Raw genomic sequence first — 22,006 nt, forward strand, 5'->3', positions numbered from 1 at the left:
CATGATAACAAAACCATTGTCATGATGACAATTGTATAGTTTTAAATTATAGTAGTCCCAACCATACATGGTCATTTTTACCATAAAATTGTCACTGCAACCAGCTAGTTCCGTTTATTTTTTTGTCCAAGATGACTATTTTCTTGTCAGTAAAACTATACAAAAAGTGGTTAAGATAACTAAAGCATTGTAATGATGACAATTTTATGGTATACAGATTATAGTTATGCCTACTATGCGTGGTCAACCGTACCATGCGTCCATTGTTCAAGCTTATTGTCGAAATAACCATGAAAATGTTGTCTAGACCAGTTTTCCCAGTCGGTTGAAAACCACCATACTTTTCTGGTCAAGCTTACCCCTAAAATGGTAGAATTTACCATGAAATTTTTCTGTGTGTAGATAACATTTTCCGCACTGTTGCCGTTGTGACATGCCTGAACATATAGATGCAGTTGCGTTCACGGGAAGCCAAACTCAACTGAATATGCTAAATGTAAGAATCATGATTCAACTGCATTAACGGATTAATATTTTTCTGGTGGCAATGACCGCTATTTACAATCGTCGTTTTTTCTCAACGCACAACCCATATTAAAACTACCCGTAGTTGTCATACGTCAGCGCATCGCATCAACGTATTCAAAGTGTATTAACATTCTCCTCAATGAGTAGCACAGTGTGCGGTTGCTCATACAACTGCGTTCAGCAAGAAAGAGAAAAGTTAAAATGAAACGGAGCAGAATAAATTGCGTTGAAGACTGAGCACAGTTTGAATTTTTCTCTTCTCTTTTTTTCTTCTGAGGAGGAACCATCCCTGACTGTGATAATCATTTAATGCAACGTACCGCATTTTGCACTGTTAATCTGACACTAGAGTGGCTTTTAGTTTGATCTACTAATGAGTTTGACTTCTTTTTCCTTCTTCCCCTTCTTTTTCACTTCATTTTCTTTGAGCGAAATCGTGTGCGAGATTCGACTGTAATAATCGTGTAAATCGGGGTAGTATAAATAGGGGCAAATGTCGCAATATTTACTATTTAAATGTATCCTCCTCATCATAACAACTCTTGCCACATACTGTTACACTCAAAAAAATCGACACGTCGCATCCACGTGAACAATCATGTAAAATTCTGTACAGCAACTTATACGTGAACTTCATGTACTAGTTAATGGGAAAATTGATAAAATTTACCAGGATTGCACGTAAACTGGTTAGTATGAGTGCGAGTTACCAACAATTCATGTGAATGTTACATGAAAAGTGTGATGGATGAGAATTACCTATGTTTTCACGTAAACTTGACGTGCTGATTTTTTTGAGTGTACGGGACTTGACAGCTCAAGATCGTATGAAAAAGGTGGAAACTTTCGTAAAATGTTCATCAATACCGGTAAATATATTTAGCACCCGGGTAAAAGTATGTAAATATGCATAAATATATTTAATATATTTATTAAATTTGAAGTGATTCGCCCCGTGAGTCATCGCAATACCCAATACCTTATAACTCCTCGGCCTGCGTTTTATCTTTTGCAATGGCCTCCGATGGTACCGTCACTTTCAATTACAAATAAAACACAATTCAAACCGCACGTACCTACGAAGACACTTTATTTAAATAAACTAAATAATTACACTCGAAAATAGTAAACTCACCAATATTGATGCAAACTCCACGAACATCATCCCGTAGCGCCATTTTCTCGATACTCAGATGTGTCAACAGGTATATACAGGTATTTATACCTTATTCGATTTTTCGATTGATTTAATAGACCCTACGATAACAGATTAAATACGCCAATAAATCTGGCGACGGCTCGGATGACGAAAACCGATCCCGTTTGATGATTGATCGGTGCACTTAATTGGCAAACTAATCCTTGCAGCCTTAACCGACTCTTTGACCGATTTAATCGATACCCTGCGATAACAGATTAAATTCGCCTTGAAATTCGCCAATAAATCGGGTGACGGCTCGGGTGACGAAACCCGATCCCGTTTGATGATTGATCGGTGTACTTAATTGGCAAACTAATCCTTGCAACATGTACCGACTCTTTGACCGATTTAATTGATACCCTACGAAAACAGATTAAATTCGCCAATAGATCATTTTGCGATGACATCATTTTTCCGTCAAATGACACCACATGGTGGTTTGTTTACATATTTTTTGTCACATTCAGCAGTTTCGATTTGAAATTTCGTGAAGGATTACTGCATAAGTTTTTGTAAAATGCATGTACGGCACTTTATCTTAAATAAAAACTATAAATTTTTATCATTATCTGCCGGACAAAGATAGAAAACTCAATTCAAAATTTAACACCATGTAAACAAACCACCAAGTGCTGTCAAAAAAGTGTGGTTCGGAGCTCCCGTGTAATGATCTATAAGGTTTTGCATATAGTTACTATATATATAGTTCGGCGGATAGAAAATCGGGAGCCAAATAAACGTCAAAAGCGGAGCCAAAAGCTTTTCAAAATCCAAAATGCAGGAGTAATGTTAAAAAAACACACTTTATTTTCATAGAACAAGTCATTTTCAACACCTGCCAGTGATTATTTTTTGTAAAAACCTGCACATTTCACCATAATTTCAAATTTAATTTCATAAATCAGGGATGCCAATTCGCCTGGTTTTCTATCCGCCGAACTATATATATAGTAACTATAGTTTTGCACGGACGAGCATAACCTCACTTCTTTGACGTCTATCAGTGGTTTGTTTACATGGACTTGGAACATGGGTTAACAAGTTGAAACTGAATATTGCTTAAGGCCTTAACGGCAAGTCAGAAAAGCACAAAAACTGCCATTCCGAGTAGTTTGGAGGGCGACACTGCTGGATAATATGCTTTTAAAACGTTTAACTCCAATTTATGCATATCGCGTTTGTCTAACAAATAGTAAACAAACCACGAGTGGATGTCAAACGGATGAATTGCGTTCATTCCGGTTCATTCGTGACGTCACCTTGCAAAACCTTATATAAGTCGGGTGACGAAATGAACCTACCTGCGAAACCCGACGATGTAGGTTGATCAGTATACACTCAAAATATTCTGCACATAACTAATGGTAATTTTCCATATGAAATTCCAGATGATTATCATGTGCCGCATTTAAGCACAATCCGCCTAGAAATGCACATAAAAATTATACGGATATGAATAGTATGTGCAATTATACACATAAAAAATATACGCATATGAATAGTATGTGCAAAAGTTTCGCGTACCCATAAATTATAACTGTTTGGCATATAAAGTTCATTGACTGGGCACATTGCAAAAATCTATCCAGCTTTCTACGAACGATAATGGCGGATATTGAGCACAAGTGGGCAAAATCTTTTGACATTCATTGGAGGAGCGTCGAGTTCGCCCTGACGTCGTTACTATGGAAACATCCATGATTGTCTGTTGTTCGAGTGTAAAAATATAAACATTGTTTCATTTTGCAGATCAGCTGAAGTGGAACATAATTGAGCGGATTCAAGCTTTTGTAGTGGTTTGTGGCCATAATTTCCTGAAAGCACCGGCTCAGGATACTTTTTACAATCGTGCGAATTAAACATTCGAGTGCACTCAGAGGCAAACGTGAACATTGAACTTTATATTGGTCGAGCCGTGGTCAAGTTTGCTCTCGAACAGCGTCTCGTTTTGATAAGAAACTTTCCGCTGCGTATTTGGCCATCCTCCCTGAAATATCCGAAAACTGCGAAGCCAGAATCCATAAAACTTGTAGTCCGTTCAATTATGTTCCTCTTTAGTTGATCTGCAAAATTTAACAATGTTTACATTTATACATTCGAACAACAAACAATCATGGATGTTTCCATAGTAACTCCGTCAGGGCGAACTCGACGCTCCTCCAATGAATGTCAAAAGATTGTGCCCACTTGTGCTCAATAACTAGGGTTGCCAAGTCTGATAATTACAAAAACCGGCCGGTCGGTCCTGCCTTCAAAAAATGCGGCGGGGGGGGGGGGGGGAGGGGTGTTGTGGCAGCATTTCAGAGGATTTGTCTGTAATGTGTAATGTGTGCATTACAGTCGCCGGTAGCATGTAACCGGCATAGAGAGAAAGTGGGAGCCGCTTGACAGTTTCCCGTGTAAGTTATTGAAGATAGCTAGTTTTTGAGTGACAACTAGCTGCTTCTGGCGCTGGTGGACAGTTTAATGTATATTACCGCCAGAAACAAGGTATTATCACTGCAAAACTAGCTATCGTCAATGATCCACTGTTCAGGATCAGGGATGCCACATATAATTCTGTGTTTTTTGTTGGAAAAATCTGGCAGTCTGTACGGCGAGGAAAAATATCTGTGCAAAAATCTGTCCAATGTACAACAATAAGAGTGAAAGAGATAGAGTCATTTTCCGTCTCTTTCACTCTCATGTAAAAGCTCAAAAATCTGTTTAATCTGTGTAATTTGGCGAAAATCTGTATTCTATGCATACAGATTCTGTGCAGGCGATTTCTTTCAAATATCTGTTAAACGCAGAATAATCTGTGCTTGTGGCAACCCTGTTCAGGATTGCTAATAAATTTATCAGAAAATTTAACAAACCAGGCAAAAAGTACAAATCCGGCTTCGTACGTCGGAAAACCGGCCTTTTTGCCGGATTGACCGGCCACCGGCTTTGCAAGTGAAAAACCGGTTGGGCCGGCCAAAAACCGGCCACTTGGCAACCCTATCAATAACCGCCATTATCGCTCGTGGAAAGCTGGATGTGTGGGACACATAGAAATTATACGAAAAGTTTTCTCAGTGTAGGTTGATGTCTTAAGCACCCTATTTCGTCGGTACATTGAAACAAGAATCATGGTAATTGTTACCATTTTAGAGGGTAAAATTAAGACGACACACCAGTGAATTTTTGCAGAAAAGATTTCTGTTTAGCTTAAGCAGTGTTCTGATCAAAACTACTATGCGTTACTTTCGGCGTTACCCCGATACATAACAAAAATACTAGAATCGTAGACAAAATTACTAGACATTACCATGAAAGGTGGTAAAATTATCTGAAAACATATTACTTGTACAAGAATCATGGTAAATTTGAATAGCTTTTTCATGGTACTTACAAAAAGCATGCGTTTTCTGCAAAATTGTGCGAGATACCATGGTTTTTGTTTCAGAGTAGACGCGTAAAATGGCATCTGGCAAACTTTTTATGGGGACGTTGCCGATGAACGATGATGTTCGCTGATGGTCCGTGTGATTCCAGCTTAAAGCCGTCACTCGGATCGAAACGTCGGAAACGTCAGAAAAAACGGTTACACAGCAAATCTCATATGCATATAATGCATTTGAGATTTGACGTTCGTTTTCTCACCTCTGTAGAAGTGAGGCTAGCTCGGAATTTGTCTCGTGCAATAGTTTAGGTTGAAATGGTTTAAATACAGTAAATATACGTTTAACAAATTTCTATAAGATAATAGCATGGGAAAACAAAATAAAACAGGAGCTCCTGAAAATTTACTACAAAAAGTAAAAAAAAATGCATACAAATCTAACGTGATTCCTACGAAACAATATAAGTCTAAAGCTGACTTAATGTTCGCTGTTACTGACGGTAAAAATCATAATAATCATTCTCTGAATAAAAGCGATGAATTGCAAAGGAAGCAGTTTAGAATACTTCCTAAGATGAAAAATTTTCGAAAAACTAAGGCTCTTGTAATCAATACCGAGATGCAAAACAAAGCCGGTACGGAATTGAAAGCAGATAAAGAAGTTATGTCACCCAAGAACGTGGACGGTTGCACTAAGGTTTCGTTACCAAAATCAAATAATGCAGTTGAAAATCGACAGGAAAAACGTGTTGAAGGTTTTTTTTTTATATAATTGATTTCGTTCATATGTTGGCAATTTTGTTTTGTTTTAGGTACTGAACATTCTGTTTTCGTAGGTAATCTTCCTAAAACCGCTAAGAAATCTACGCTGAAACAAATGTTTAAATCTTTTGGTAAAATATTGACCATTCGATTTCGCACGCTAGACGGTGAAGTACTGTTAAAGAAAAAAGATCGCGAAACAGCAAAAGCCTTAAACTGTTATATTCGCTTTCAAACTAAGGACGAAGCTCTAGCAGCGTGTGCCATGAACGGACATATTTTTGATGGCCATCATCTTAGAGTGTCTTTACAATCACAAAAACAGATCGGACATCATGCTTCAACAGTTTTCGTTGGCAATATCCACCGTGGTATGAAAATGAATGTAATAGTATGATGTTTTATATTGAAATTCTTTCCGTTGTAGACACTACTGACAATGAATTATACGATTTCTTTAGTACAGTTGGCGACATCGAATATGTACGTCAGATTTCGGGCAAATACATTGGTTACGTATGTTTTAAAAAAGGCGTTTCTATAGCAAAAGCACTAAAGCTTAATCAGCAATTGCTTAACGGACGTCCATTACGGATTATGAAGGTCGATCATCAAAAACAAAGTACTCGAAAAAACAAAAAAGGCAATTTGGTTAAGAAAAATGCTAGTGTGGATAGTGATATAAAGTCCATTGAATCTATTAAAAATGTTAACATCGTACACAGTGATCGTACACTTACCAAAAGGAATACATTAAGTAATTTTCACGGAAATTTAACGAAAGCCAACGGAAGTTCGAAGCAGAAACTAAGAACGAAAGCGGAACGAAAGAAAAAACTGCTAGCTTTAAAATTGTCGGGCAATAGAGTAAATGGTAAATGAAAACACACTAAATTGGATAACATGGTTTATATATTTTTACAATGAAATACAAGGATTGTATTATCTCGATTTAAGTCATTTCTAGTTCACTTCTTATCATCGTGCAAATATTCGCACAAAAGCCTACATGTGAGAGAAAATGTAAATCATTTGTTTATTCTGTACAACTTGCGTGATACACAAGAAATTCTTCCTTCACAAGAACATCCATCTACAAATATCCATTATCTAAAAAAAAAAGATTTTATGTTAGCTAGGTTATGATGCAGTATTTGAAATTTATTTGTTGGATTGCCAATAACCCAATTTTAAAGATATTGTATTGCACATAATATTTTGGACACTTTTATTTGATTTTGCCGTATATGTCCAAAATTGATGTCTCCCACATAACAATAAATTTTAACATAAGCTGGAGACACCGCTGAAGCTGTACTGTACTATAGATAGGAATAATATCAACAATATAAAGCAGTCTTCACATCACTCTCAACTCTCAACCCTACAAACTAAAAGTGCTTCAGCTATTTATAAGAACCATACGTGCTGGGTGCTGTGCCCCGTGTTAATAGTGTCGTCAGTTCTTCGGTTAGCGCAAAAAGTGAAGTAAGAGCTTCAACAAAACCCCCAGGTTTTTTCCTTTCTTGTCAATGACTTCTATAACTATATCGCGTGAATCTAAAGTTGGCGTAAACATCGCATAAAACCAAAATTTATATAAAAATTTTATGTGAATTCCAAAATTAGCGTAAAAACATATAACCCTAAAATTCGCATAAGAAAAGTCGCGTGAATTCGTGTGAAACCACGTAAAAAGCCACACAGTAATGCATGGAGATGTTTTTTTATTTTTGTTAGCTTAACAATTGTTGAGTTTTACAATAATTTCCCAATTAACACTATTTCTTTAATAGTCATACGAATTGACATGATTTCCCTTTGAACGACATAAAATATTTCAACTCACCTGGTCAATTCTATTAATTCGTTAGTTAAATTCAATCGAACCACTGACCAGGAACATTCATGTTAGAACAGTCCTCTTCAAAATTTCGAAAGTTGTTGCGTCGAAAGTTACTTCCCGAAAATTGTGACATATTTCTATTGAAGTTGTTTTGCTGGAATCGCTTATTCGATTGATGCGTCCCAAACCGTTGAAATTGACTGTTTCTGTTAAAATTATGACTGTTATTATGGCGAGAATAAATACCAAGACCACTGTCTTCGGTATTTTGCCGTGGATCTCGTATTGTTCCTTGTTCTTGTGTATAGCGTCGCTGTCGAGGGTTGAATTTGTTTTGCCGAATCTCTTCTGGCGGACGAAGCTGAATTAATTCTTCTTGTAACCTGTTATCAAAATTGGATCTACGTGGAGCTGAAAAGCCATCAGTATCACGAAAATTATTCCACACATTGTTAGGTTGAGAATGTGGTTGCCAGTTACTACTGGTACTGACGAATTGAGTCTGTTGCGTATTTTGTAAATTTAGCAATGGATTCACATGGGGTGGCGGTAGGCTTAAATTGATATTTGGAATTGATATAGAACGTTTATCGGGTGTATGCCATTGAGTAGCAGGTAGCATGCAGTTGGGTCGTTCCAGTACATTTTCTAGTGGGTCAGCCGGTGGAGGTGGTGGCGGTGCTTCCCTGGGTAACGGTGGAATAGAGGGCATTTGTCCAGAAGACACTGTAGGAGTACTTGGGATACTGAGTGCCGAAGAAACTTTAGGTGCCGGTCGGCTTAGCATTGAATCGAGATGGCTTAGAAGGGTACCAGCTGTTTCAAATAATAGTGTTGGAGCTATCGGACTGGACGCCACTGTAGTTTCTTCTACGATCGTTTTTATACCACTATTTTTTTCTTGTACTACATTCGAGATTTGTACACTTTTGTTTGAAGGTATCATGTCGTCAGTGATATTTGGCTCAATATGCAAAACTTTGTCATTCTTCAGTTTAATTTGGGCCAATAATTTCTGTCTGGCAAGCTTCATTTCTTCCAGTTGTTTGAGTCTTTCCGCTCGTTGTTTTAAATGTTCTAGAACATTTTTCGTCTTCGACGAATCCTCTCCCTGTAGAGTTACTGATTGTAGATATACTGATTCCGAATTTTCTGGTGTAACTTCCAGCTCACTAGATTCTTTCATCACTTCGTTTTGATTAGCAACGAGAGATGGTTTGCTCTCACCTTTTCTGTTAAAATTACAATCAAACGATGGCATTGCTTCGGGATCTTTCGAATGTTCTGAAAATGTTGATTCTGATGTACAACTTTCTACCGCAATTTGAGCTGATTTCGCAGTTTTTGGCAAGAGCAGTGGTATTGTTTCCGATTTAATATTCCGACTTACTCTGGATGTAGTAAAATCACCGTCTTCGTCCGAACTGATAGCATCCCAAGCATTAGATGGGCTATATGCAGCACAATCTAACTCATGCTGACTAATCCCAGACTGATTTTCGTTTTTTTGAATCGATGCAGTAATATATTTCGAAACGGAACTTTCGCGTTCTAATAAAGGTGACGATGCATAAGGTTTTTTCGTTGCACTACTATTCAATGTATCGTCATCCCATAAACATTCCCATTCAGACGTTTGATGCAAGTTCTGGCGTTCAGAAGGTGAACAACTTGTTTTCGGAGAGCCGTAGGACCATGACTGTTGGTATGAAATTGGCGTTGTCCGTTGTGGACTATCCCAACAGGAATCAGGTGAGTTTTGTCTATTTTGAGGGGAATATCGTGTTTCCGGAGAAGCGTAAGAAAATGACTGTCGATGTGAAGATGACGCTGTACGTCGTGGACTATCCCAAGCAGGTGAGTGTTGTCTATTTTGAGGGGGCATGATTCGTTCTAAGTTACGATTGTATTCATCTTTAAACGATGGTGAATTTCGAGCTATAGATGAACGATCACTGCGTCTATCATCTGATTTCAATCGGCCATCACTGCGTCCTTCCCTCAGAGGCGCACGATTTATACTGTGTCTGCTGTTCAGAGGTGATCGATCTCTAGATCTTGAATTAGAATGACTCCAAGTGGGTCGTTGATTTCGTGAGCGATCATTATTTTTCCATTGTTGTTGAATAGGTGATCTGTTATCATTTCGTGGTGACCGTGAACGACTTCGTCTGTTGTTAAAAGAACTGTCTCTGCGCCAAACAGGGGATCGGCTATGTAGAGATCTATCGACACTGTGTTGCCGTCTATCAAAGTGTGGGGAACGACTACGACCCGTGTGTACTGATGATCTAACAGGCGATTTTCTATATCGATCTTGAGATTGGATGTGCTGTTTTGGAGCTTCTTTATTCCGCATTATAGGAGATGTTTTTCCACAGAATTCGTTTTGCATTAGATGTCGCTCACTTTTTTTCGGAATATTTTCATAGTGCATCTCTTCATCCCACATTTCACCAGTAAGATGTTTAGCATCAGTAATTTTTGCCCTTGGTGATATCTGTTGTTGACTTGGTGGTGACTCTGAATCCCACATATCGGTTACATCCATCGTGGTATTGGGATTATATTGAATATCCTCAGGAACTCGGCGTACTGGTTGACACTCTGGTTCTAAGTTGAACTTTGTTTGTGTTCTCTCTTGATCAATCGTTAGATTTGCTTCCGGTGACCAAGATTCTCCGTCGTCAAGAGTTTTATGTTGTTTGCTTAAACTAGTTGACGAGTGAAATCTATCTGAATTTATCGCATTTCTTGCCTCGTAATGTTTGTTATTAGTCCTGTTTTCTGCAGAGGAATTCGCTTCTGAATTGATTCGCATTTTTTTATCATTGCCCCAGCTCATAACGTCTGTCTCATTGGAATCCAATAAAGTGTTGCGAGGACCGGAAACCGACAGAAGATCAATCGACTCATTGGTACATACTTTAGACCTCACAGTGGGTATATCCCAAATATCCTCATAAGCAGGAGCTTTTGGAGGAAACTGATTACACAACGCGTCTGACTTCACGTTATGAGAAAACCTCGCTTTATTCTGAGAATCGCAGTTCTCGTAAAACAAATTTGAATAGTCCGGAGCAGCTGAATCTGTGTTATGTTCCACGCGTTTTAGTTTCTTCTCACATGGACCTGGTTTTTTCGATCGGTCTTCCCACTGTCTTCGTTCCTTCTGGAAGCGTTTTCGATAGGCCTCTGTTTGATCTTTATGTAAACAATTCAGTTCACTGGGATTCCGCTCAATTGATTGTGGTTTTACTGTGACGTGTTTTTTGGGTATTTTGAAACTTGTATTGAGATGTGCTTTTAATTCGATAGGAAGCTGTGGAACCGGAACATGCTTATTTTTGTTTGAGTTTTCTGGTCTATATTTAGCCTTCGCCTGTGCTTTAAGTTTTGATCCTGCTGGAAGAAATTTGTTATCTATTTTTTCTAAATCGGTTTTCCGAGGTCTATCTTGAACCATTTCCCTTTTTTTAACTGACGTAGAAACAGATACTCTATTTGATAATGGTTTCGACTTCCGAGTAATCTCATTACATTTGATGTACTTATATTCGGATACAAGCAAGCGCTTAACTTTGATTTTCAAGCAAGGTAAGTCTGCAAGATATAGTCGATTATCATGTCGCAAGAGTTTGCTCAGTAAAGCAGCACTTTTCGAATCGACGAATACAAAAGACTGATTTGCTTTACCTTGAGGTTTTTCCAGATCATGTTTTGTCTGTTCTGCAGGAAGATCGATAACCAAAGGACCTTCTTCATCTGATTGAATACTGTTTGCAGACAGGTCTGGTCCAATTTCTACCGTATCCCAAATGTCAGGAACAGATTCAGTGATAGTGATGCTTGAAACATTACACATATTTTCTTTATGTTTAATAGTATCTGTCCCTGTCTTCATATAATTTGATTCTTTGCTTACATCATTAATGTCTTCGCTTCTAACTGCGTCTAGCAGAGCATTTTTTGTGGTATGTTCACAAACACAATCGTTTTCAAGTTGGTCAGATACCATTTCAGGAAAACAGTCATTTCTTGTGATCGCTGGAATTGTTGATGGTCCAGAATATTTTTTACGTTCAGTTTTAAAATCTAGTTGCTTCATTTTATTATGTACTTCTTCTTTCTCTTTTACTGCTTCTCTTCTATTGCCCACATTTTTTAAGTAGTTATCTTCCCATTCTGCGCTGTTTGCATCATCGAAAGTTTTACAATTAGACAGCTTTTCAATTTCTTTTTGTTGAAGCTTAACCAATCCTACATAAGGAACACGCTTGTTATATTTCGAGCTCACAACATCGGAGCAAGGTATTAAATCGAGATGCTTTATTTCAAGATTTTTCCGTTGCAAAGGGGTATCCTTTACAATTCTTGATTTTTTTTTGGATTCTTGACATAACTCTACTCGACCACTATTGTGTTCTGCATCTGTCATATTTTTAAAATTTTTGTTGCTTATTTCTTTGATTCTGGATATGGGTTCTAACATAACTGGGTTTACTAAAGTTTCGCAATTCGCAATTGGTGCATCATGTTCTGTTTTTTCGATGTATACAGAGTTACATCCTTTCTTCACATCATTTTTTGTTTGATGATTTGCACAATGTTTCAGATTGATAATTTTTCCTTGCTGAAAGAATGTATTATCTTTTATTGTTTTCTGGAACTCTAATTTATTGCGTAATAAGCCCAATTTTTCATTTCTACAATCTCGAACTACAATTTGTAACTGTGGTAATTTTGATAGCCCCAGAGTTCTACCGCTCAGCTTCAAGAGTCGTGCCGTCTGCCCATCTACCGTTACAAATGCTTGTTGTTTTCTTTTTCCATGATACTTTTTATTTAATGCTTGTTTTTCAATCGCATCAACATCGGCCCCTTCTTCAGACGAATCTAACAAATCATCTTCTGCTGCAATAATTTCTTCATTGCCAATCTCCAGTAATGCTTTCTCCGACAAATTTGCAGTTTTAGATGGATCATCTATTTCTATATAGTCATCTAGATTTTCCATATCAAGCAATCGCATGAATGTGTTGATTTGAACTTCTTCTTCTACTGGATTATCACTTTGAATTATCTGATCCAATATGCAGTTCTCGATAGATGTGCTGTTATCTGCACAATTCAGCACTGGGCGTATTGTCACCGGGTATTTATCCAGATAATCGCATTGACAGCTTACTTTAACCGCGGTGGTTTCCTCAAAGGCAATATAAGCAACCGTGGAAGTTTTTAGAATAAAATTGATGTTTCCAAATGTTATCATGTGGTCGTAGATAACTTCTTCCGCATGATCTAAAAATAAAAAAAAAAGAATACATAAATTAGAATTTAGGTTAAGATCAATAACTTAAAACCCTCGAAACCGGTTAATTTGCAATTGACTGAAACCATTTTTATTTTATTTTATTTGTTGCAATATTAGTCGACTGTACAGGCAATCAACCAAACTGTTAAAAGAGAAAAACTAACTCTGTTTAAAGACCTTTATTGCTTACTTTTCGCGTTTTTTGAAAAAGCAAAAATTGCAGTTTGATACGAAATTGATAGAATAAGAGAATAGAGAATATCAAAAACATCACACGCTAAATATTATTTACTAAAAACATCAATTCTCGCGTCACTTTTCGAAAGGTCCAATAGGCGAATAAACGCAAAACTAATGAAGTCCATGCGACTCCTACATTTAGCTGTCCGAACTAGGAAAATGATAATCAGTTTTTTTCGCTGGATGGATATACAAATCAAAACATTTTTTATTTAAATCTCAGTAAAATGAATATTGCTAACATAAAATTTTCTGCAGCGGGTTAGAAATCTTATTTACTAGCTAGCGCACTGGTGGTTGCAAATGAAATGTGTACTTAGGACAAGTAAATTGAGATCCGGATTTAGTTTAGGTGTGTATGGTTATGTTTATAGATGCGGAACCAGCGGGGTGCTATCCCTATCTTAACGAACGGTGTTTGACAATCGACTTAACGAAGGGCGCTATTGCAAGAAAAGCGCCCGTCTTACAGGTAAATTTGCTGCCAACCTTGTCGAGATGTGCTGAGATGTTGGCAACAAAAACATGGCACCCATCGCAAGCCCCTGTGCGGAACCGAAAAATTTAGATCCAGATATCTAGATAGAATTAACAAAAGGGCGAATGTCGCAAATGTAAACAAAGCGGGTGAGAGTTATTTTTTGCTGGGCTAGCATAGGAAAATCAACCCTCATTCGGTTTGTTTACGCTTGCGACAGTCGCCCTTTTGTTAATTCTATCTTCATATATTCATGAAAGTGTTCTACTTAATTGTTTAAGGTAATTTTAATGGTTTTCGGCAAAATTATAACAATATTTCATCCAAGGCATGCTGAATCAATGTCCTTATTGTTTAGTATTTATTGTTGTCACCGCAGGGAGCGGTCACCTGGTCACCCGAGTTAACCCATTCCCGAAGGGAGCCCAAGCGGCGACGTAGCGACGTGTCAAAGCGGAGCGTCAAAGTGACGTGCAAAGCGGAGCGGCGAGAGAGTGATAGCGTGTGGCGAACCGGCTGCTGATCATTTTTTTTCTGTGCATTAGTGATCGAGAGCAGCCGCTCAAACTTACGCTACAAGTGATACTTATGTAACTTATACTAAAGTGAATTAGAACTTATAACTAGTTAAAACTAAAGTGAAACTAAACTAGATTAGATCATACTTAAAACTAGTTTCTTATCCAGGTAAAGCTTAATATTAATACTAGCCTATTGCTTACACTTACCTATTCTAACATCCATGCCTAACCTAGAATACAGTGCACCACGTGCAGCGCGCAGTAACGTGCCAGAGCAGCCCGACAAGCATAAAGGACACTAAAAAGTAAGCAACTATTATACAAACGATGATAAAATGTAATGTAATTAATATCTACAGATTTGAAGCCTATTACACAATTTGCTACCAAATAAATTGCCTTTCCTTTCGGCTGCAACATTCTTCAAATTTTTTAACTCCAACGATGGTGGCATCTGAAACAGGACCGGGACCGGCAAAGGAGTACAATTGCCGACTATGCCAACGTCCGGACAATGTGGAAGACATGGTCCAATGTGACCGTTGCGATAGTTGGCAACATTTTACATGCGCTGCAGTTAATGACACCGTGGCAGATCGATCGTGGATGTGTGCTAATTGTGCCGACGGACAGAATAACGATTGTGGTGAGGCACTAGCGCGGAGCGAACACAGTGCATCTAGTTCGCCATCAGCACTGTCCGCTAGTTTGGGGCAACTCGTCGAGCGGCAAAGACTAGAGCGGGACAGCATTGAACGCGAGCTGCACCGGCGTCCTCACGAGGAGCAGCAGCAACTAATAGATAGTGCGATGGGAGAAAATGAATCGCGCGTTCATCATAGTGGTGCTATAGCGCGTAGCGGCAACGAATCTCCAGCCGCATCGTTATCGTCTGCGTCCGAAATGCACCTTTCGACTCCTCAACGAATACACACCTCAAAAGCTGATCGTCGCTCAGCGCCGCCAGCAAACGTGTCTGGATTAACCATATCGTCGATGGTATCGATTCCAATAGCAGTGCTAGAACAATCCGCCTTGAGGCCCCAGCGGAGTGCGAATAACCCCCAGGGAGCCCTTCTTGAGCTCAAGAATCGAGTTGAGCAATGTGAAGCGCAGGTGCGACCAACGGAAGACCAGCTATCAGCGTTGCAGACACAATTGAAATATTGCCGCAAGCTTTTGGAAACGTTCCAGTTCGGTGCTAGTGCGAGTGGATTGACTCGACGACCGGAAGCTTCCGGTTCACCCCGTCTAGAGGATACGCACGTGCCAGAAGCTAGCCAACTGATCCAAAAGAAGTCTACCGGTGCCATTCCCAATGCGAGCCGGACCGAAAATCGGTACCCGCTCGAGTGTAATTCGCCAGCAGTAGCTGATAACCACCAATCTTTCGGGAATCCGGTAAGACGAAAAGCCGGTCTGAGGTCGGTAAGTGAGTTGATTCAACCTGTTGATAGGTGTAAAACTCAATCGGAACCGTCAGGTAAGCGTCATGCCTCGAATTGTATGGAAGCATCGAAGAAACATACGTCAGATTATTGTCCCACGACCATTTATAATTCTGTCCGTGAACAATTGCGAGTTGACGCATGCTTGGAATATGATTCCCGCGAGCAGTCGCGACACCAATACGCGCGCCCGGGTGAAACGAATAACCCAAATTTATTGAACGCTCGAACTCAACAAAGCGCGATCATTAAACAAAGCGCGATCATTAAACAAACGCAAAATAACCCCGCGCACACGTTTGGGTTTAATGAAGTGTCTCAGCCCCGTCGTCTGTCGCCTAATGTAAACAGAAACCAAGAGAATTTCCCATTGCATCCAGGCCTCCCTACGCAACAACTAGCTGCAAGGCAGTCCCTGGCTAAAGATTTACCGCGATTCTGCGGTGACCCGGCCGACTGGCCAATATTTATCTCGTGCTTCGACTATACAACGAAAGCGTGTGGTTTTTGAAAATATGCTACGGTTGCAGCGGTGCTTATCGGGTCCAGCATTTGAAGCGGTACGCAATAGATTAGTTTTACCAGCAGCGGTCCCTCAGGTGCTTGAAACATTACGCATGCGGTACGGGCGTCCGGAATTACTGAATGCCTTTCTTCGCAAAGTGCGCGAAATGCCAGCTCCAAGGTCGGATCGGCTAGAAGGACTGATCGATTACGGTATGGCGGTGCAAGCCTTATGCGACCACATAGTAGCAGCGAATGAATACGCTCACTTGTCAAACCCTTCACTTCTGCAGGAACTGATTGGAAAGTTACCCGCGGATGAAAAAATGTTGTGGGCAGGATACAAACGAAGATTTCAATACGTCGATTTGAAAACATTTGGTGATTACATGGCGTCGGTTGTGCAGGACGCATCTAGTGTGGTGAGCATTGATGCGGAGCGCAGGCAGAACAGCGCCCGTGACTATCCAAAAGATAGAGGCTTTGTTAATTCCCATAGAGTAGAGAACTATGCTGTGAGTAGAGATATTACAGCAGTGCAGCATATTACAATTGTGCAGTACAGCATATTACAATTGTGAGTACTGCAATAAGCCTGAGCATCGAGTACAGGATTGCGTTAGTTTCAAAACCCTGACCGTGGACGATCGTTGGAGAAGTGCTCGGGCGCTGGGACTTTGCAAAAATTGTTTATACCATCACGGCCGCAGGGCTTGTCGGAAGCGAAATTTGTGCGACATTGCAAGTTGTCGGTTCCGCCATCATACACTCTTACTTTCTCCGGCAGGGCCACCATCGACACAGATCGCGGACATTCATACTCATCGACTTGTAAGCTCGTCAACGCTGTTTCGTATTATTCCGGTGACCCTTCATGGGACCCGTCGCTCGATTAACACGTTCGCCTTCCTTGATGAAGGATCAGACCTGACGCTAGTAGAAAGTGATTTGGCAGCATCGCTAGGCGTAAACGGTAGCTCTCAGCCTCTCTGTCTCAGGTTGACAGGCAATGCAACACGCATGGAAAACGATTCTCAGCACATTTCTCTAGGGGTTAGCGGAATGCGGAACGAGAAACAATACAAACTGGTAGATGCCAGGACAGTGAAAAACCTAAGTCTTCCCAGCCAAAGCTTTCACGCGCAAGAAGCAGCGAAGCAATACGCCCATCTGCGGGGTATACCTATTCAAAGCTATCAAAACGTTAAACCGCGAATACTGATCGGCATCGACAACTTACGTTTAGCGCTACCGTTACAAGTTAAAGAAGGTAATGGGACCGGTCTAGTAGCAGTGGAAACTAGGCTTGGCTGGTGTGTTTATAGACCAGGGGAAAACGACAGACGTGAATCATACAACTTTCATGTGTGTAAATGCACCTGTAAGGAGAACTCACGTGCATCGAAGAACCACCAGATAGACCAGAAACTACCCGAAGCAGTTACCAATGGACCATGGGAACAGCCAATACAATCAGCTAAGACAGTCATAGGTAAAGAGCATTGTGAAGAGAAGTTTAAGGGGAAACCGAAAATGGCTCAAAGATGGCAGGATAAATGGCTACCGTTTGATGCAAGTATTGTTTTGTGCCTTAAAAATGCATCTGTATTGGCAGAGCACGCTTTCGCCACATAATCAGTGCTTCCAGTGCTGTTATAATTTCCTAAAACTTGTCATTTCATTTATCGATCCGCTATATATCAACAAACGCTCAGCAAAACATAATATCTAATGGAAAATAAATTCAACTGATCATATAGATTATTACGTGTTCATAAAACGTATAATCTGGAATTAGTTAATAGATATTTGGTTACGCACATATTTCGTTGCACTAGCGATTTCCGAAAAAACAGCACCACGGACTCAAAGTTTCGCCACATCAATGAGCTTTTAAAGAGCTTTCAGCTTTTGCCGCATAGATACGCTTTGAGTAAAGTAAACACACGGAACTGGTCTTCAATGCAAACGGATTAATTAACTATCCTATTGATCCTATGCATAACTCAGTTGCTGCTGGAAATCTTAAATGAATCGGAATGTCTGGATAAAGAAAACAAACCATATTTCGGGACGTTCGTAATCGGTGCGGTTGGCTGCGGATCAGTTGTGTTTACATTTGCAAACTCTACTATTTGACATATATTACTAATACTGATGCAACATTCAAATAAACGTTTAGGTTTTCAACGAACACATGAGATGTACAGTACAGTGTTTGTCACTCTAATACAATAACTTGAGCCACTTTCGATGTCTCCTTAATGACGGATTGCAGACATTATTGGTCGTGCAGGCTGAAGGAATCATAAAACTGAGGCCACCGATGTACTCGCCGTTGGAATCCGAGCATTCATGGTTCGATAAGCCACGAACGCTTAAGCAGGGAATCTTGCGGATGATTACCGAGTCGAGTCACTGGACCGGCAGGAAACGGGGTCAAGTCACTCGCATGATTCAGAATTCGCAGGATGGACGAATAGACAAACTCTTGTTAAAATCGCGAACAAGATCGCGGTGCGACCAGTCTCCAGGCTGGCGTTGCTTGAGGTTAAAGGAAGACGTGAAGACCCGGAGATCTGCGGACTACACCCGGGGGAGACTGTCACCGCAGGGAGCGGTCACCTGGTCACCCGAGGTAACCCATTTCCGAAGGGAGCCCAAGCGGCGACGTAGCGACGTGTCAAAGCGGAGCGTCAAAGTGACGTGCAAAGCGGAGCGGCGAGAAAGTGACAGCGTGTGGCGAACCGGCTGCTGATCATTTCTTTTCTGTGCATTAGTGATCGAGAGCAGACGCTCAAACTTACGCTACAAGTGATACTTATGTAACTTATACTAAACTTATACTAAAGTGAATTAGAACTTATAACTAGGGTACGGGAGGGTATTCCCATCACGGTACTAATTTCGGCATACATTACCTTTTTTGGCTACACTTTCCCAAATAAAAACTTTGCCGCTATATAACAATACTGAAACGAATGTAGCACTCATAGGCTTTAATGTGTTATAACTATTTTCATAAAAATGTAAGCAGTTTGCTTAATTTTATTCAAAAAACATCAAAACCACTGTTTTTCCACTAGCACGTAACCAGGCTGAAAACACTAGCAGCAATCACTTACGCGTATCCGCTCTTGATGATGGTTTGGAAAACACACAATTATGATCACGTTTACTTATTCTAGAAACTAAACAGCTGTGAATATGCTATCACAGAACAATTCTACTTCTTTTTATCACGGAAGAACACAAAAATTCCCCTCTGATATGTAAATATAAATCAATTTTCATTCACTAGCCATTAGCAGCATTTTGTTTTTAATTCCAGCGTATGGTGCGTTACTTAAGGCCCGCGCAGAATTAGTACTTTATGGTAGCGTTTGCGTAGATTTGACAGATTATCTGTCAAATTGTATGGGAGAACTGTCAGATTAACGCAAACGCAACCGTAAAGTACCAATTCTGCGCGGGCCTTTACACTACTACCAATATATGTGCTGACATATCTGGTATTTGAGTGACAACTGGCGCTAGTGTATATGACCGATTCAATGATACACTAGCGCTAGCAGCAAGCAGTTGTCACTGCAAAACTAATTATCTTCAGTGAGCCCGGAATGTAGGCAATAGACCAAATCATCATACCGTCAATTGACAGATACTGGCGCACTTGTTTACATTTTTGAAAATTTTCCTTTTCGTTTATAGCGAATGTAACGTGTGTTTTAACATTTTACAGGCATAATAGAGCTTGCTAATCTGCAGTAGTGTTGGTGGTTTGTTTTCCCCCAGTTTGAAAAACGTCATGGAAAAACCAACAGCAGCAGCTACAAATCGCGTGTACGTACAGTGGACCCCCGTTCGTTTGAACGATTCCTCATGCAAACTAACGGGGTTAGTTTTTAATTTGAACAACTGGCTACCCTAAATATGCTGGAACTTGTGTGAACTGGCTGCCCTGCTCTTTGTTATTGTTTTGGTGATTTGATTCAGTTGGCAGTTGCAAGCAGCGAATATTCATTCTCCGTTCAGATTTCTACCATTATCGTTGGGAAAACGCAATTTGAAACAGATTAAACACGCGAGATCAGCACAAATAAATCGTGTTTATGTGCATTGTCTGCATAAGCAAATGATGTCATATTGAGTATGACGTTTGAACCATTTTTAATTTGCACGTCGTGCAAACCAACGGGGTTCAAATTAAAAAGTGTTCAGATTAAAAACGGTCAAACGAACGGGGGTCCACGGTATACGCGGCATAGTGTGCGTACGGTAGCTGTCAGTAATCTCAATGGTGTTATAAATTTAGTCCTAATGCTGTTTAAACAACAAACTTGCCGTTTAACAGCTGAAACTTTTTTGGACTCTGCGGTCTGTTTGTAAACAAGGGCGCCAGTATCTGCCAGATGACGTCACCTTGATTTGGTCTTTAGTGAGGAGTTATTTATCGGTCTCTCTTTTCTTGTCTCTTTTGATCTGTTTTTGAAAAGCATTTAATTACTGTGCTAGCTATTTCGGCCTGTCGGATTTTAAAAACACGGACACCACTATAGAAAATGGACTCAATTTAGCCGCAGCGACTTCATCATTTCTTGCGACTATAACTCAAATTCAGTAGCGTTTTATTAAGACCGGCTGGCAAAGGGTGAACATGTGTATTCCATAACCTCTGTTCATTAACTCCTATTCCTACCTCCACGAGGTGCCGGCTGGGGTAAGCAACTTCGGTTGTCGTATGCTAACAGGAAAGGGGGCACAGTGGCTCCCGCCCACATTATGATGGCAGCCCCATCAGCGGGATAAGGACCTTAGGTAAACAGCCTACTGTACCAGAACACACAAAAAGTTAATGAAAATGAAAGAAGAAATCTCCGGATTATTGGCAACGACCTTTAGCATGAAAACACGGACACGAATCGGAACATGGAATATACTGACCCTTGCCCAGCAGGGCAAGCTGGCTCAACTTGCAAGGGAAGCTAGCCGCCTGAAGCTTGAAATCCTGGGGCTGAGCGAGGTCCGCTGGCCGGGTACTGGCGAACACAGGACATCATCCGGGCAAGTCTTGCTCTACTCTGGCATACGAGGTGAAAATGCTACTCGAGAAAGAGGAGTTGGATTCCTACTGAGCCCAGGGGCACGTGCGGCCCTGATGAAGTGGGAACCAATAAATGAGCGAATAATCGTTGCCAGATTTAGAACACGGGTTAGGAACCTTACGGCAATCCAGTGCTATGCGCCAACAGATGCTGCCGACCTGCAGGAGAGAGCTTTTACAGCCAGCTGAACAGCGTGGTTGAGAAAATCCCGAAGGGGGACATCCAAATTCACATGGGCGACTTCAACGCGAAGATTGGTTCAAACAACGCGGACCTTGAACGCGTCATGGGACGCCATGGCCTAGGAGAGATGAGCGAAAACGGGGAGCTGTTTACAGAATTCTGTGGTAATAACGACATGGTCATTGGTGGATCGCTCTTCCCCTATAGACCAGTACATAAAGTCACGTGGGTTTCCCGCGACGGCCGAACAGAAAACCAAATCGACCACATCTGCATCAGCCGGAAATGGAGAAGGAGCCTTCTTGATGTACGCAACAAACGCAGCGCTGACATTGCATCCGACCATCATCTTGTTATCGCTGAGATACGTCTGCGCGTCGCACGTGTCCAACGACGGGAGGAGAAAGTTGGGTGCCGCTACGACGTCCGCCGATTGGAGAATCCTGAGGTGAAAAGGGCCTTTGTTGAACAACTTGAATCTCGAGCCTCGGAGTTGTCATCTGGTGGAA

General features: G+C 40.5%; 3 protein-coding genes across 3 annotated transcripts in view; 1 reads left to right on the forward strand and 2 right to left on the reverse strand.

Moving 5' to 3' along the window:
- The first annotated feature begins 5,368 nt into the window (after positions 1-5,368).
- On the forward strand, positions 5,369-6,809 carry LOC128736703 (RNA-binding protein 34-like). The gene is made up of 3 exons (XM_053831194.1): positions 5,369-5,851; positions 5,909-6,229; positions 6,286-6,809. The coding sequence occupies exons 1-3, from the start codon at positions 5,464-5,466 to the stop codon at positions 6,738-6,740; spliced, it is 1,164 nt and encodes a 387-aa protein (XP_053687169.1). The 5' UTR covers positions 5,369-5,463; the 3' UTR covers positions 6,741-6,809.
- LOC128736693 (uncharacterized) lies at positions 6,762-13,220 on the reverse strand. Its single transcript, XM_053831184.1, has 3 exons — positions 13,209-13,220; positions 7,708-13,005; positions 6,762-6,968 (listed from the first exon to the last, which is right to left on the reverse strand). Exon 2 carries the CDS (start codon positions 12,974-12,976, stop codon positions 7,739-7,741), a length of 5,238 nt encoding a protein of 1,745 aa, XP_053687159.1. The 5' UTR covers positions 12,977-13,005; positions 13,209-13,220; the 3' UTR covers positions 6,762-6,968; positions 7,708-7,738.
- Positions 13,221-14,487: 1,267 nt separating this feature from the next.
- The window catches only part of LOC128745796 (uncharacterized), a 46,833-nt gene continuing 39,314 nt past the window's right edge, over positions 14,488-22,006 (reverse strand). The window contains exon 4 of the mRNA XM_053842871.1: positions 14,488-14,555. Coding sequence (XP_053698846.1) covers positions 14,488-14,555 — 68 coding nt within the window. The remainder of the gene's footprint in view (positions 14,556-22,006) is intronic.

Source organism: Sabethes cyaneus, chromosome 1 (assembly GCF_943734655.1).
Source record: "Sabethes cyaneus chromosome 1, idSabCyanKW18_F2, whole genome shotgun sequence".
Classification (NCBI taxonomy): domain Eukaryota; kingdom Metazoa; phylum Arthropoda; class Insecta; order Diptera; family Culicidae; genus Sabethes; species Sabethes cyaneus.

Bases quoted from the DNA above. Each gene is read 5' to 3' on its own strand.
- LOC128736693 (XM_053831184.1), bottom strand. From the start codon at position 12,976: ATGATAACATTTGGAAACATCAATTTTATTCTAAAAACTTCCACGGTT.
- LOC128736703 (XM_053831194.1), top strand. From the start codon at position 5,464: ATGGGAAAACAAAATAAAACAGGAGCTCCTGAAAATTTACTACAAAAA. The intron at 5,852-5,908 runs GTTTTTTTTTTA...GTTTTGTTTTAG, and splicing joins ACAGGAAAAACGTGTTGAAG to GTACTGAACATTCTGTTTTC. The intron at 6,230-6,285 runs GTATGAAAATGA...TTTCCGTTGTAG, and splicing joins CGTTGGCAATATCCACCGTG to ACACTACTGACAATGAATTA.